At 41.1% G+C, this 14,732-nt stretch overlaps 3 protein-coding genes across 5 annotated transcripts; 2 read left to right on the forward strand and 1 right to left on the reverse strand.

Moving 5' to 3' along the window:
* The first annotated feature begins 206 nt into the window (after positions 1-206).
* On the forward strand, positions 207-3,701 carry LOC135583559 (dihydroceramide fatty acyl 2-hydroxylase FAH1-like). 2 transcript variants are annotated; one of them, XM_065163447.1, is made up of 8 exons: positions 207-403; positions 1,499-1,568; positions 2,028-2,120; positions 2,201-2,397; positions 2,497-2,602; positions 2,831-2,977; positions 3,096-3,253; positions 3,372-3,701. In XM_065163447.1, the coding sequence occupies exons 2-7, from the start codon at positions 1,518-1,520 to the stop codon at positions 3,213-3,215; spliced, it is 714 nt and encodes a 237-aa protein (XP_065019519.1). In that variant the 5' UTR covers positions 207-403; positions 1,499-1,517; the 3' UTR covers positions 3,216-3,253; positions 3,372-3,701. The 2 variants fall into 2 exon arrangements, with proteins under 2 accessions (XP_065019519.1, XP_065019520.1); XM_065163448.1 differs by having other exon boundaries at positions 334-466; positions 3,372-3,510.
* A 1,571-nt stretch (positions 3,702-5,272) lies between these two features.
* LOC135645990 (uncharacterized) lies at positions 5,273-7,861 on the reverse strand. The gene is made up of 2 exons (XM_065165011.1): positions 7,275-7,861; positions 5,273-6,667 (listed from the first exon to the last, which is right to left on the reverse strand). Exons 1-2 carry the CDS (start codon positions 7,560-7,562, stop codon positions 6,170-6,172), a joined length of 786 nt encoding a protein of 261 aa, XP_065021083.1. The 5' UTR covers positions 7,563-7,861; the 3' UTR covers positions 5,273-6,169.
* A 324-nt stretch (positions 7,862-8,185) lies between these two features.
* LOC103994497 (uncharacterized) lies at positions 8,186-14,600 on the forward strand. 2 transcript variants are annotated; one of them, XM_009414850.3, is made up of 7 exons: positions 8,186-8,325; positions 10,536-10,730; positions 13,431-13,499; positions 13,580-13,655; positions 13,727-13,791; positions 13,961-14,066; positions 14,192-14,600. In XM_009414850.3, exons 2-6 carry the CDS (start codon positions 10,548-10,550, stop codon positions 14,042-14,044), a joined length of 477 nt encoding a protein of 158 aa, XP_009413125.2. In that variant the 5' UTR covers positions 8,186-8,325; positions 10,536-10,547; the 3' UTR covers positions 14,045-14,066; positions 14,192-14,600. The 2 variants fall into 2 exon arrangements, with proteins under 2 accessions (XP_009413125.2, XP_009413126.2); XM_009414851.3 differs by having other exon boundaries at positions 14,196-14,600.
* The last annotated feature ends 132 nt before the right edge of the window (positions 14,601-14,732 follow it).

A 14,732-nucleotide genomic window follows, 5' to 3' on the forward strand; every position in this document is an offset into this window, starting at 1 on the left:
CAAAACAGGTTTAACTCAATCATGATGATATGATCCGCCGTCGTCACGTTCGCTACGTGCAGCAACGCCGGTGGTGTGATCGAATCGCGTTTCACCATTTAGGGGTTGGTGTGGCTGCATACACGAAAAGCGACTCGCGTCACACCACCTGGGCATCGAGCGGGACATTATCTCGGCGTGTGTTTTATCGTAACGTCAGTCGGCTCGTGAACTCTAGGGGATTCCGTATATTCCGTTGGAATTGACGGCGTCCCTCCGATTATGGACGCAGTAATCGCCCAGTAGATAAAATGGCGTGAATTGCCCAAACGACTAGTCCGCCTCTTCTCCTTCGCAGGGCGATAACGCGAAGAGAGGAATCGGGGAGGCGATTTCTAGGGTTCCTCCCCCCCGCATTGTTCCGGTACTTAGATAGATTCGTTTCCTGTAGTGATCTGGTGTCTGTGCTTCTGTGGTTCTTGATTAGGTCAGTGGAGGGGTGAGAGTACCCATATTGTTCGTTCTTTCGAGGAGACGAGACGTGCTTGTCATCTTGAGATTTCTACCCTTAAATTAGATTTTTTTTGGGGGCTAAAGTTCAGTTTTTAATACTGCAATATCTAATTTTACCTCTGTTTTGTGTTATCTTGTTGGTTTTCTTTGGAACTACGCTACGTGGATGTCTTCTCCTTGAGAGGGTGACAAGTTTTTCTGATACTATTCCGGGGCTTTTTTTTTTTTTTTTTTTCTTTTTCTCTTGTTGGCTATATGACAAATGTTGTGTTAGAGAGACAGATCTATGCTGATGTGACCATGTCAACATTTAGTTGTTGTAGTTTGCTATCTACAAGTATTATAGATGGAGGCACTATAGATTTGAATATGCTATCTAGATCAGTAGGAACAATTGCATCCTCTTTTTTCTAATAAGGAACATGAAACACTTAAAGATAGTGGGTCATTTAGCATATAGCCTTCTAGAAAATTGTTTGCTTGTTACAAGGACCCGATGTAGGTTTTGGCTTGAAAATTTGTATGGCCTGATATTAGATTATGGTCTCGTACGCCATTGCTTCACATGAATTCGATCTTTCTGATTCCTTGGTATCTGCATTAACATCTTACTTGATACTTGCAAAGCAGACTACAGGACTTTTCTTCACATACCTAAATTATTGTGTCTCAACTTTGATTTCTCAACCACGGAAAGGGTATCTGTGTATTTTGTTGTGTCTTGTTGTTGGAGTGATGGTTATGACCAAAAAAATGGAGGATACATTGTTGTACAAATGAGTCTTTTGTAATCTCTGTTTTGTTAATCTATCATAGTTAAGCCTTACTAGCTTTTAATATGCACACAATGTAGAACAAGATGAAAGCCAGATTTTGAGTGAATGTTCATCATACTGCATGACTTTTCGCTATCATATTTCTTTCTTTTTAACATTTTGGTGTTTGCATGTATTCTTTCATCTCGATTTATTTCATATGATAATAACTTCTGACTATGTATTTCCAGCATAATCTAAAGCATCAAAATGGTTGCACAGGAGTTCACTGTCGACTTGAATAAGCCTCTCGTTTTTCAGGTGCGGTTCAGATATTTTCTTTTCTATGTATCTTTCGTATTTTATTTCATGTGAGGCATAAATGCTTCTTTGCTTCATCTGTTGTTAATCAATACATACTAAATAAGGTGAGAATATCTCCAGCATGAGTTAACCGGTAGAAATTTTTGTCATTGTTCGGTTTTTAATAGTAATAACTGGGTTGGTGAAGAACAACAACCTTGATAGCTGAGGTACGAGGCGTCAATGACTAGCAACTAGCAGCTATCATTTTATGCAGTCTCATCCAACGTAGATCTTGAAAAATTGAAATCTCTCTCTTCAGCTTTCTCTTCTCTTGATTGCCTGTCATCATTCTGTTTTCTGATTAAACATGTTTCTAAAGTGCATCCCATCAATTTATATTTACTGTTATTGAGTAATCTACACTATTAGTTGACAGTAACTGCTTATTGACCAAGCTCTTGCAAATGTTCTTAGGTGGGTCATCTCGGAGAAGCTTACCAAGAATGGGTTCACCAGCCTATAGTTAGCAAGGAAGGCCCACGATTTTTTGCAAATGACTTATTGGAGGTAACCTAATGACAGTACATTAGGCCAACATGGACAACTTGATTGGTCTATTTTATAATACGTGCTTTTGCATATATCAGTTCTTAACTCGAACAGTGTGGTGGGCGGTTCCAGTGATATGGCTGCCAGTTGTTGGTTGGTGTCTAACCAAGTCAATCCAAATGGGCAATACACCCCCTCAGTTAGCTCTGATGGTTGCGACTGGGATATTTCTGTGGACCTTGATCGAGTATACTTTGCATCGCTTCCTTTTCCACATCAAAACTGAGAGCTATTGGTAGGTAACCCTTTCAAGAATCTTTGTGCATTATTTCTTCAAATCAATTCAAATGAACTCCAGATGTTTGTTAACACATCTTTGGCAACCATGTTATAGGGGAAACACTGCGCATTACCTTCTTCATGGTTGCCATCACAAGCATCCCATGGATGGTTTGCGGCTAGTTTTCCCCCCTGCTGCCACAGCTATTTTATGTGTACCAGTAAGCTCCTAACAAACTCAAATCATCCTTTACTGTTATATTCATGGACATGGTATGTGCAACTTTCTCAGTTTGAAGCATGATGCCTATCCGATATTCTTTCTGATGCTTTTAGTCACTTACAGTAGAATGTAAAATCCGGAGGTTGTCATGGTCAATTTTCCTTCCAAAGTTACGAGAGAGGTATTGCTGCAGCTTCAGAAGCTAATACATTTCAATTTTTTCTAGTTCTGGAATGTGGTTAAGTTAATAGCCACTCCATCAACCACTCCTGCATTGTTCGGAGGTGGCCTGTTTGGTTATGTTATGTATGACTGCACTCACTACTACCTGCACCATGGACAACCATCCAAAGATCCAGCTAAAAATCTGAAGGTGAGCCTATGAGGATGAGAACAGTTAAAAGAGAAGTTACACCTGGAAGCTCCTTGATAGTTCTTTTTTTCTTTTGAAACTTGCATTTTGGTTCTGAAAAGGTTCTTGTCCATTCCAGCGGTACCATCTGAACCATCACTTCAGAATTCAAAACAAGGGGTTTGGAATAACTTCTTCACTCTGGGATATTGTCTTTGGCACATTGCCCCCAACAAGATCCTCTTCTCAAAGCGGTTGATACTTATGCATTGTGGAAAAAGAATATGTAAATTTGAGGTTAGATTCTACTACCTCATTTCTGATTAATGTTTGCATACATATCACTCTATCTTCACCATTTTTTAGCCACCTTGCCTTGTGATCCTACTACCTGCTTTGTAAATCTTTGTTGCAGATTTCCTTGGTATTCTAGTCTGCTGGTGGTTTTATTTGCTGCTTCTCCAAATGATCTTATCATGGATGTTCCTGTTCATTCCGAGAATAGTGACATCTATGCAATCGAGACTTGTGTGATCAATCCGTTCATCTATATTAAGTTTGCTTGTAGGTTCTCATGAGTCAACAGCTCAGTCATGTTTTAGATTGTCCTATTTATCATCTGTACAAAAGATCCATTGTAGTTTGAAACTTTCTATTAGCCATTCTATGAGTGGTTGATTCTCTGTGTGATCTTGGAGACAAGACCTTTTCAACCGTGATAGTGTTCTTGAATTGCTTCTATTAATCATCAGTGGTTACCTGGGATGTTTTTTTTGCCGGTATGATAATATGCAAATGTTCATATTTTATGCAATTGGATAAAGGAGTTTGGGAAGCCATTATGTTGGGCTTTCGAAGCACTACCCTTGATGATCCACATTGTAGCTTCAGCTTTTACTCAGATTGTAGTGGTGCTATGCTGACTTGGTTTTAGAATGTTTCTCTGGATTTCTGTATGCATGAAAATTGAAACTTTGCTGGACTGAGCTTGTTAAAAAGATAATTAGTTAGCTTGCTATTTTTGCTGGATTGAACTTTGGGAAGCCATTGCATGAAAAAGATAGATAACAATGAGGTACTTTTAGTAGCTTGCTATTTTTCCCTCTGTCTATTTCAAAGATTGAATTCTCCACCTTCTAAAACTTAGTTGGACCACAACCCACAAAGTGGATAGAGTGATGCACTGTCATCTATTAGAACAACCACCCGAATGAAATAAGAGAGAGAGAGAAACCTTAGGCAAAGTATCAATTTAGCAGGTTAACACTGTTCCAAGTCCTCTTATCTCTTACCTGAGAACTGTTGCATCTGGAAAATACTTGTTGCAGGCTCTCCAGTGTACAACAATATGGTGTTTATTGGCTCTGAGTTCAGATGAAAAAGATGGCTCGAAGAATCAGTTTAACACCACTCCTTGAGTCTCTCTGATGTCTGAAATATCAACAAAGGTTTCAGTAAAGATCTGACCTCTCCACCAGACCTTGTCAATCATAGACTGCTTCAGTACCAACTTGCTAATATGTTCTTGAGATCCAACCCCAACTTATTGACATGAGATTTATTTCATAGACATCACAGCTATGGTTCACCTGTCAAATTATTCCCTAGTTTGGAGCATATCTGTTGGGGTACCACAGGATGCAACTCTCCAAGGTGGTAGAGAAAGCTGGCCATGATTCGAAGAACAGTGCAGCTACAGCCTAATTCTATGGTCTAACACATGTGCCATCACCCACAGATTCCATTTGACCAATGGTTCCTTTACTCAGCATGAGCTTTTGCCACTTGTTTAAGATCTTAAGTGGTGCTTTACACTGACAGAGATTTGTGCCTCCCTGTTATTTTATTTTATTTACAGAGAAACAGAAGCAGCAGGACATGCTGACATATCCAGCAGGTATGACAATTTATGTCTTTAATAATAATATTCACATGCACAAGTGTTACATACTATCGATCATTAACGTACTAACGTGCAGAATATAAGTTTGAACTCCATATGCAAGGAGATGTGGAATAAATCAGCAAATGAAAGTAATCAAACAAAAGTTTCAACTATTCTTCTTGATATTTGAATCACTCCATTATTGTTATTGATCATCACCGTAATAATTACTCACGATGTCAACGTTTTGTCACGGAGAAAATTATAAATAAAATATTTAATATAATATTCATGTATATCTGTCAAAGATTTAACAACCTCAATTTTACAGCGGTAATCTATAATGAATCTGTCGCATGGCTTTGGTCCGAGTGCCCGACCCAACTCCCGAACGACACGTAAACAAGTAGAGTTGGGAAGCTGCTTCTTTAGCTATTCCAAACAGTCATGGTCGTTCTCCCGCAAGCTCAGCTCGCATCTACCTTCGTTGACGTCATGACCTATCAACGGCCCAATTGGCAGAGCCTGGGGAATTCGATCGTGTGCGAGGAGCCTCAGCAGCGGAGGATGTTCGCTGTGGTGATCAACCTCTTCTCCGGGGAAGGAATTGACCAGAACTCGAAGCCAGACCACAAATCTTAGTTTCTGGGAAGCATGACCCCCCACCAACCGCGGCAATTCCTTCGAGCTCAGCTTCGCTTGGCCTGCTAACATCAGCTCTCGTGCGACTTGCTCGCAGTGAGAGCGATGGTAGAGAGGATTGGCTATGATCGCGAGTGAGGAGAACCAAGCCAGTATTGAAGCTCGAGCTTTAAAGCATGGATCATGCACCTGCGAAGGAACATATCGTGCCGTATCAGTTCCGGGATCGCCGAGATGATGTGGTAGGTCGCCAGCATTGCCGGCCAGAACCTCACGACTGGGATGCCGCACCGGTATCGCCAACGACGCCAACAGGTCTCTTAATTACACTGAAAGAGTCGAGAGCTGTCTCTCCAAGTCACTGTAACATTGATGATGGAGAGAAGCGCAGCAACCAAGTCACAGATGAGCTTCTTTTCCTCTCTTCCCCACCATTAAAATGTGCCGAGCACTGTCAGTTTCAGACAGCATTCATTTCGGGAGAGTTTGTGGTCCTGCTGCAGTGAGAGCTAAGGCGTGTCAACCTGAAACCTGCTTCCCGTCACCGACAACCATGTACGCATGAATCTGTCACTTTGGGAGGTCTTAAAGTGCAAATTTGCATGCATTTTATTTTGATTTCAATGTATGTTTCGATGCTACAATTAGTATGGTAGAATAAATCTTAAAACAAAATTCATACAAACTCAAGTATTGTCGAGAACGATAGTGCTCGATGACCTTCGACCGTCACGCTGTAGCAAACCCTCTAAGATCACCCTCTTCTTGTACTCATCGGAGTCCATATCAACCTCTCTCGATGCGATCTCATCGTGAGCTGCTGCTGGTCTCGTCGACATCACCCTCGAGAGATGCAATATGAACAAGGAACAACACAAGTAGACGACGGCGGCGGCTCGGCCGGAGAAGACCAAGACGGCCAATATAACCACCATGACCCCTACGCCGACAAATGGCTCAAGCGCGGCGGCGGCTCGAGCCGAGTCATCGGAGGAGGTACCGGGAATGTGCTCGGCTGTCACGGGTTCGTTGCCTTTGGACTTGGTTCGGGTCGAACGCGGAATTGGTGCTCTACGAGCATTGTATTTGGGCGAGATGCTGGGAAGACTCGTGTGCTGAGAACGGGGATTTGTGTGACGCCTCAAAGCTTGTTCTTGTTGTTGCTCGATGCTGTCTCTTCGATCCTGTGACAATAGTAATAACCATTACGGTCATAATTAATTGAGTTTGATTTAATGATATAATGTACATAATGTACGGTATGGTATCTCCATGTCGTATTCGAAACCATAGAGATCACTTGTTGGCGTGTCGGTATAAATACGAACCCAATGGACGGCTGTGATGTCCAGGATTAGGTGGGCCCAAAGACATCAGACGCCCTTCGCTCGATGGCGTTGACCCTATCAGGTGGGCCCCACCCCGCCGTTTGTTTAGGGTATAAGAGCACGTAGCCGCCGCTATGGGACGTCGGCTGGGCCCCGCAGAAGCTTCCGCCCGACGTAGAAGACCTTCCGACCCTAAATAAGAACACCCATCCCGTATCCGACCGCAGCGAAACCCGGGGCGAGTGCGCCGAGAGTCGTGCGCGGGCTGATGCTCTCTCCCGGGCGCTTGCGCGTCGGGGCTTCAAACCCACGTGCCTCGCATGCGCAGACCCCACGTCACTGATTGGATCATATCTAGAAGGGGCCCACCGCCGGAGGACACCGGCCGACAAGCGAACCAGCGGCCGTCGAAACAGGAAGAAGAGGAAGACGACAGAGTCGCGAGTTTGTGGATATCGCTGACCTTGGCAGAAGACTTCTTGGAGAGGCTGTCTTTGGCCGCAGTAGTCACCTTAGCGTCGGCCGCGGCTCTGGCAGAAGCGTCGAGCTGGGCGGTCTCCGTCATCTCCTCCTCCTTCCGAAGCCTGCAACGTGAGTACCACGCCGAGTGCCTGCGCCTGGACCGGGCGTCGGCGGGCGGCCGCTGCGACGCGTCGGAGTCGGAGACGGGAGAGCCGAGGAAGCAGGGGATGCAGGAGGAGAATCTCCTCTTGCGTTGCACTCCTGTGGGGCTCTGCTTCTCAAAGTACATAGCGGCAATTAGAGCCGGGGAAGAACTACTGCAGGGAGGAAACAGGCGTTTAGTTTTAGCTGGAGAAGACCCCAAACTTAAGCTTTTGTTTGACGAGTTCCTCCACGCTGGAATAATCGCAGAGGAGGAGAACGGTTTCCCAGTCAATCACAGCGACTCGAACACTGTTCCTACAAGACCCTTTCCTTCTGATTCGTTATAGTCATTTAGTTTGATGAACACAGGACAAGCATGTGTTACACGTCGAGAGATGAAAACTAGTTCATAAGCTATCACCAATCTGATCTTTTCTTCAAGGAGAGATGAAGAAGAGAATGCAATGCTAGTCTTACGTTGGTCAACAAGGAGATTCCCCAAGTCTGCGCGATCTTCATAATATCAAAACGCTTCCCACACCAATGTTATCAAAATAACGATCTGGGCCGTAAGATCTCACCTGGACCGTAGGATCGTGAGATCTTACGGCCCAGATTAAGCCTAGCGCCTCTGAAACGTAAATTTAGTGGACTCGGGTTCACTCGCGAGTCGACTTGGTACAATCGGTCGACTCGTCCGAGTCGAGTTTATCGAGTCGACTCAATGCGTTGCTAGGAGAGACAAAGGAGAAAGTAGAGGAAAGCGAAGCGGAAGAGGCGTGCGTCGGAACCCAAGACGCGAGCGACGAGCGAGCCCTAGCTTTTTCTCTGCCGCTGCCAACATCGCCGGCCAAGCCGCTGCTGCAAGGCGCCACCTCCCGCTGCCGTTGTCGCAGACCAAGCCGTCGGTATAGTTCTCTCCAAGCTCTTCTCCTGCCCCTCTCTCTCTTCTCCTCCCGTCTTCTCCCTCTCTTTCCCTCTCTTCTCCTCCGATCTCCTACCCTCTCCTGTTCTCTCCTCTCCTCTCCTCTTCCCCTCTCTCTTATTCCTCGCTTATCTCTTATCCCGTCTCTCGTCTGTTCTCCTCCCATCTCCTATCCTGATTTATCCTCTCCTCACCTCCCCTCTGTTCTCCTCCTGCCTCGTCCCCTTCTTATCCTCTGTATCCTCCCTTCTCATGTGATCTCCTCTCTTCTGACCCTGATTTATGGCCCTCTTTACGATCGTAAGTAGAAAACCAAGTTTAACAACCATGTTCCACACGTCTCACATACTGCTACCCCCCATTGAAGTCTGCATGAGAATGAGTCTTCCATGTCTCCTACGAAACTAGTTCATGGAATGGTTTCTGGTATGTTAGTCATGGGTGAAGGTTTGCCATGGGTGAAGGCAAAACCGATTCTTGGTATGTTAGTCGTCAAAGAAGGAACCAGATGCTGGCTCAGCAGCAAAATTTGAGCTTCTGGGACTCATCTCTAGCCAATTAACATGACGAGTTGGTGATCATCAACTTCCTCTATTTCCTTTTTAGACATCCATCTTAATCCACAGACCACCTCACCTAATTTCCTGCGGAATCTTTGACTGTGGATAGAATGATGCTTGTCAATGCAACTGTGCAAAACAGGGCATAAAACAGTCTCCCATATTAATTTGGTGTCCACTTAATATACCAGTCTTTTGTTTTCTAACAATATACACCATCTTTTTTCACATGTTTCCAATGTTTTTGTGGTTGCTGGATGCGAAGAGGAATCTCTCTATGCCACTGTAGCTATGGCAGTAGTTGACATCCTGCTTCCAACCAAATGGACAGCTTCTTTAGATCCACAACCCACTGATTCGACCTCCTATAATCATATAATCTCTTTTGCGTTCCTCTTAGCACAAACTTGCAGTTCATCCGAGCTAAAAGATCTATAATTTCATCAATCAGGCCATGGGCACATTCACTGTCCACAAATCTCCCGTTGACCAGATGGATTCTCTCTGAAATCCAAACAGGAAGATACCAGCTTTTTTTAGGTGATGCTGACATCCCAAGTTATTGGTTTCCAAGACATCAATCAAAGAACATTATGTAAAACATGATCCCTCAGTTCTGATTTCTTTTACCAATAGGCAATACAAGAAGAGATCAAGAACAAGTGTAGCCTTATTAGATTCGTCATGTTATTCTTTTCTTTAACCTGTGACTTCAGCTCGGTTTTAACTCAAAGACTTCAGAAGAACAAAGTTCTTAATAATATCGTCATCATCAGCTACAAGAAGAGGGGAAGAAATTAATGTTGCCAGTTAATTTGATCTGTTCAATTCTGCTGCTGCCCATGAATTGATAGCCAGAGGTTTCTAATGTATATGTTGTCGCATGCAAAGAAATCAACAGTTTGTCATATAATACATTCGAAGCAATGTATTACTTCAACGGCAAGTAGATGGTCTAAACACTGAACTTTATAGAAGATTTTTTGATTGAAAACTTCATCAACTCTATTAGATCTCTCACTGCCTTCATCTCTATTTGCTGCTATTGCACGGCAGTGGTATTTTATAGAGAAGACAAATAACAAACGAGAATAGGAGGTATTAGAACTCTTACCTTGTTCATCATTATCCCTTTTAATCTGTTAATATATAAAACTAATAAATCACCATGGACTAACCTAGGCCTCTATTTTAATTCAACAACTACTAGTGATTGTTTGATTTACCATGTGAAAGGGATCCAATGTTTCTTGATTATGGTGTTGAGCATGATCTTATTAGTTTACCTTCACATAATCATATGAACTTCATCAATCTAGATGTAGATCATACATGTTAGGTATGTTACCATACTGATATTGGGGCTCATGTTTGCTTCTTGCTATTTTAAGCTCTATCAATATGCGTTGTCTAAAACATTCAAATTTCTGTTAATTGACACTGTATGACCAAGGTACTTTAACAGTAAGTAAATTACAAAATCACTGGATGTGCTTTATAAATAATTTTCAATTGACTTTGAATCTAAAACAGGTTCAATTAATATGCTCAGTTTTTCTTTAAAGATGTACTTTTGTATGATGATTCGTGATCATTTCTTAGAGAACTAGATATCATGTTTTACATTTTACAGATTTAATCGACCATGGCATCTGAAGAGTTAGACAGAAACTTTTCAGAGCTACATGTTACAAGAGATTCTGATTGCAATGGGAAGAGCAAGATATTAGAGAACCAAGCAGTGGATGGTGATTTTCAGATAACTTGTTTTACAGAGGATCTGCATGATGTGACACTTCATTTTCAGATCATAAGACTTGCAAAACAGGTTATTAGCTTGCTAGAAGATCATGTATATATTGCTTTAATTTGCTTCCATCCTGATATAGTTTCTCTTGCTCTGGTGTTATATTGTGATCTTGTTTTTTGTTGCCATTGTCTTGTTCAACTTGTCATAGTTTCTCAGGCTTTTGATTTAGCCTTATTGCTTGTGGAGCCTCTACATATTCTATTTGGTCCATACTTTTTTTAAAAATTATTTTGTAACACCAATTTATCAACCTTAGCTTCAGGTTGTTATGTTTATTTCTGTGAAGTCTGTTGTTATTGAATATCTATGCTTATTTTGGTGCATTACAAATAATTCAAGATCTTGTTTGCTTTGTGTGTGCTCAGGAAAAAGGCTAGTTGTTCTACCAACATCATACTATAAATTGCTTATAGTTCAATATTTTTTGCCAAGCGGTAGGTTACTATAAGTGGTAGGTTCAAAAGTTGGCAATTGGTGCATTAGACTTGCACCAATTCAGGGTATATCCAGCCTTAACTCTATAATTTCTTTCAAAATTTGGAATATATTTTCATTATATTATATGGCATACATGACGCTCATACAAGGACTCAGACCTGAGACCTATCACTTGTGCAGCAATAAATAGAAATACTATTTACATAGGTTGAAACATTAACAACCATATTCTAAACAGCAAGTTTGTCATGGCATCAGGGCTCATCCTTCTTTATTTGCTTGTGAAAAATTGCACATAGTAGGGATAAGAACCTTTTCCAGTAAAGAAGTAAAAAGATTTTTTTTCTTCTTTATGTTAGTGGCAGAAGTTGAAGTATTGTACATGTCCTTTCCATAAGCTTTATTGTTTAACTTGAGGAACATTATCATAAAGTGTTGCAGCCTTTTAGTTCCTCTCTCATATTAGGTGGTCAAATATATTAGACTGTTCTTGAAACAAGAATACAAACATTGGAGTAATGTTTTAACTGTGAGAACTTTTATTTTATAGCCTTCATGAAGATATGATGGTGGGATTGTGTTGTACTTGGAAACAAATTATTCATTACCACAGCACCATCCTTCATGCAAACACAAGTGGTATAAGAATGGTGATTTTCTTTTGAGTGTTTGGCAAGCCACTAGCCATTTACAGCAATGAATGAAAAAATAACCTTTTGTTTATCTTGATTCTCTAGTTTTGATGGTCTATCTTAGATTGAGGGCTAGATGCTGGGTGCATCAAGTCAGAGAAACAAAATAGGGAAAAATTATTAAGGTTTATTAGTTGGTTAAATTGTTGCAACATGATGCTAATATCCTTGATTCCCACATTCACTTTACTGGCCAATCTCAATTTCATCTTCTGTTCATGATTGTTGTTCATGCTGCTCCCTTAAGAGTGGAGAATTACTAGTGGAGACAATCAACTATTATATCCTTCAATTTTTTATCTTGACCACTCATTGTCAATAGTCTCATATATTTATTGTGTGTCTCCTAGCTACAGCTGGGAAAGCATGCATGTAGATGTATCTATGCATACTTATATGTATACATATGGTGTGTATTTTGTGCATATAAATACATGTATGCATATATGTGCATTATGATGAGGAACTTGGACATGAAAATGTGCTGTGTTATGTGCCTTAATGCAATTGAACTCTGACTTAATGATTAAACGCAAAGCATTTATGGTTTTAACTGCATTGTCTCCTCTGTGGTGAGGAATAGTTGATTCCACTTGTATGTGCTTATTGTTAAATCTTTTTCACTACCTTTACTGATTCTGGAAAAATGATTGTATTAAGATATCCAATCTTCCAGCATCGAGCTATAAACATGGATCTTGTTGGGATGTCGCAACTAGTTGTGTTAATATAGTTGCATTGAATATCAGGTGGATCTTAACGTGAAATAACTAATGTGCAACTAAGACTTGAAGATGCTATGCATAAGATTAAAAGTTGTGCGAGACAAGAGCTGTTGGCACCCTTAGTCTCCATAGGACATTGGTATTATACGCAACACTAGCATTAAAACTGAAAATGAAGAAAATCATCTAATCCAATCGGAGACTGTTATGAAACCAAAAGCACTTTCTTTTGATAATCCCTGGGCCCTTTTTTGTGTTCTCCAGTCTCCACTCTTCCTCTGTGGTGATGTGAAGCAGTGAGATCAGCATCTCAAGGCAAGGCGAGCAGAAACCCTACACAAGTCCTTTTGAAACTTGATGAGATCACATTCAAAGCTCCCAAGCCAAATATACTCCAATAAAAATTTGGTATTATTAGCTAATTGGAAATTAAGATTCATATAGAGCTAAACACATATGGCCGTATTCTTACTTGGGAAGATTTTGAGTAGCAAGATTTAGGAACCAATACAGACATGTGATGGGGCACAGAATTACCCAAACATGTCGGACACACATGGTTACAGAACCAGATTTAGACAGATGAAATCTATGCCATTTTATCCTTGCTGCTGATAGATTGGACATTTTCTTCTGTTGGAACTTATATATACTTTATGAACTTGACATGCTTATGACATTACCATTCCACTTTCTTATGTGATTGTTACTGCTTTGTTCACGCTTTTTTGGAACTTATATATACTTTATGAACTTGACATGCTTATGACATTACCATTCCACTTTCTTATGTGATTGTTACTGCTTTGTTCACACTTTTTTGTCTTTTAGTGATATTTCTTGGTGCTATATTGTTGATCCAGATATTTGTATGGGTTGGATGCAATACTGCTAAGTTTGGTCACCTGTATGCTGCTGCAATCACTAGACCGGTATTGAACTTCAAATCCTTGCTGATTGAACAAGGCTCTATCATATTTGATGCTTAATTATCCTCGATGATCTTCTGTAGAATGATCAAGTTGCTGTTACTTCAATACTAGGAGGCACTTCTGACAATACTGGATCAGGCATTGCTCGTCGATTAGGTAACTGCCATATATTACTGTTTATTGCGCTCTTCCTTCAACTGACCAGTTTGCTCACTGACTTCTTTCAGTTCTGAAGACTGGCCTTAATATCATTGTGGCATGCAATATACCAAAAGACAGCCCCATGCTCGAGGTATTCAGATGCTTATCTTAATTTATATACCAACAATTAGCTCAACTCTTTCTCCAGACAAATCATGTGTAGGATTAATTCCCATGTGAATGCATACTTGTCTAAAAGTTTGATATCATGTGCTCCATCCAGAACTTTACTGATATTTTGCCTTGAGACTTCGTTTCAGGCAACTGCAGAGAGAAAACTGGCGGAAAAATTGAGGAGTTTGGGTTATATCAGACCGAAGCCTGGAGGGATGTCCCTGGATTAAGCGGAATACTGATGCATTAAAGGTATCACCACCATATAAGAATCTTGATTTCAACTGTGCTCGTCTCTTGGATTATGCCATGAGAAATATGAAACCCGCAGAGGACACCGACGAATTGATTGTTCCTTTTTTTTTTTGTTTTTGAAGGAAGATAGTTTGATCGATAAATAAGCATTCTTCTTGAACTAGCGTAAATATGGCCTGTGGTTTCGAAGCTCCAATTCTTCATCAGATAAGGAAAAAAGAAATGCCTTTCCGTGTAAGAATCAATGATAATTTTGTGAATCGCGCAGCCAACTGTTTATGCCTTGGTAGTTACAAGCTGGACTCGATTCCTCACTTTTGATTCATGTGGCAACCTCACTCGTTCACCAACCGAGAATCGTGTGCTTTCTAGTAGGTATTCTTACTGAACTTGCTTGCACTGTAATGCTTTTCATCACACTCATGTTGCACTTTTCCATAATTTGTTGTGGTTTTTTGGCAAGCATGATGGGGTCACATGGATGATCAGCAATTTGATGGGAAATGACATGATGATGAGAAAATTGGTTCATGACCCAGCAATACTAATATTTTTTCTGATAATATTGTAATGGACTTGGGACTTTCCAACTCCATAATCCCTAATGCAAATCAATTCCAAGGGTTTCCTTCAAAGGGTGAGAACTCTAGCTATGCTATTGAT

This window comes from Musa acuminata, chromosome BXJ3-8 (genome assembly GCF_036884655.1).
Source record: "Musa acuminata AAA Group cultivar baxijiao chromosome BXJ3-8, Cavendish_Baxijiao_AAA, whole genome shotgun sequence".
NCBI classification, from domain to species: Eukaryota; Viridiplantae; Streptophyta; class Magnoliopsida; order Zingiberales; family Musaceae; genus Musa; species Musa acuminata.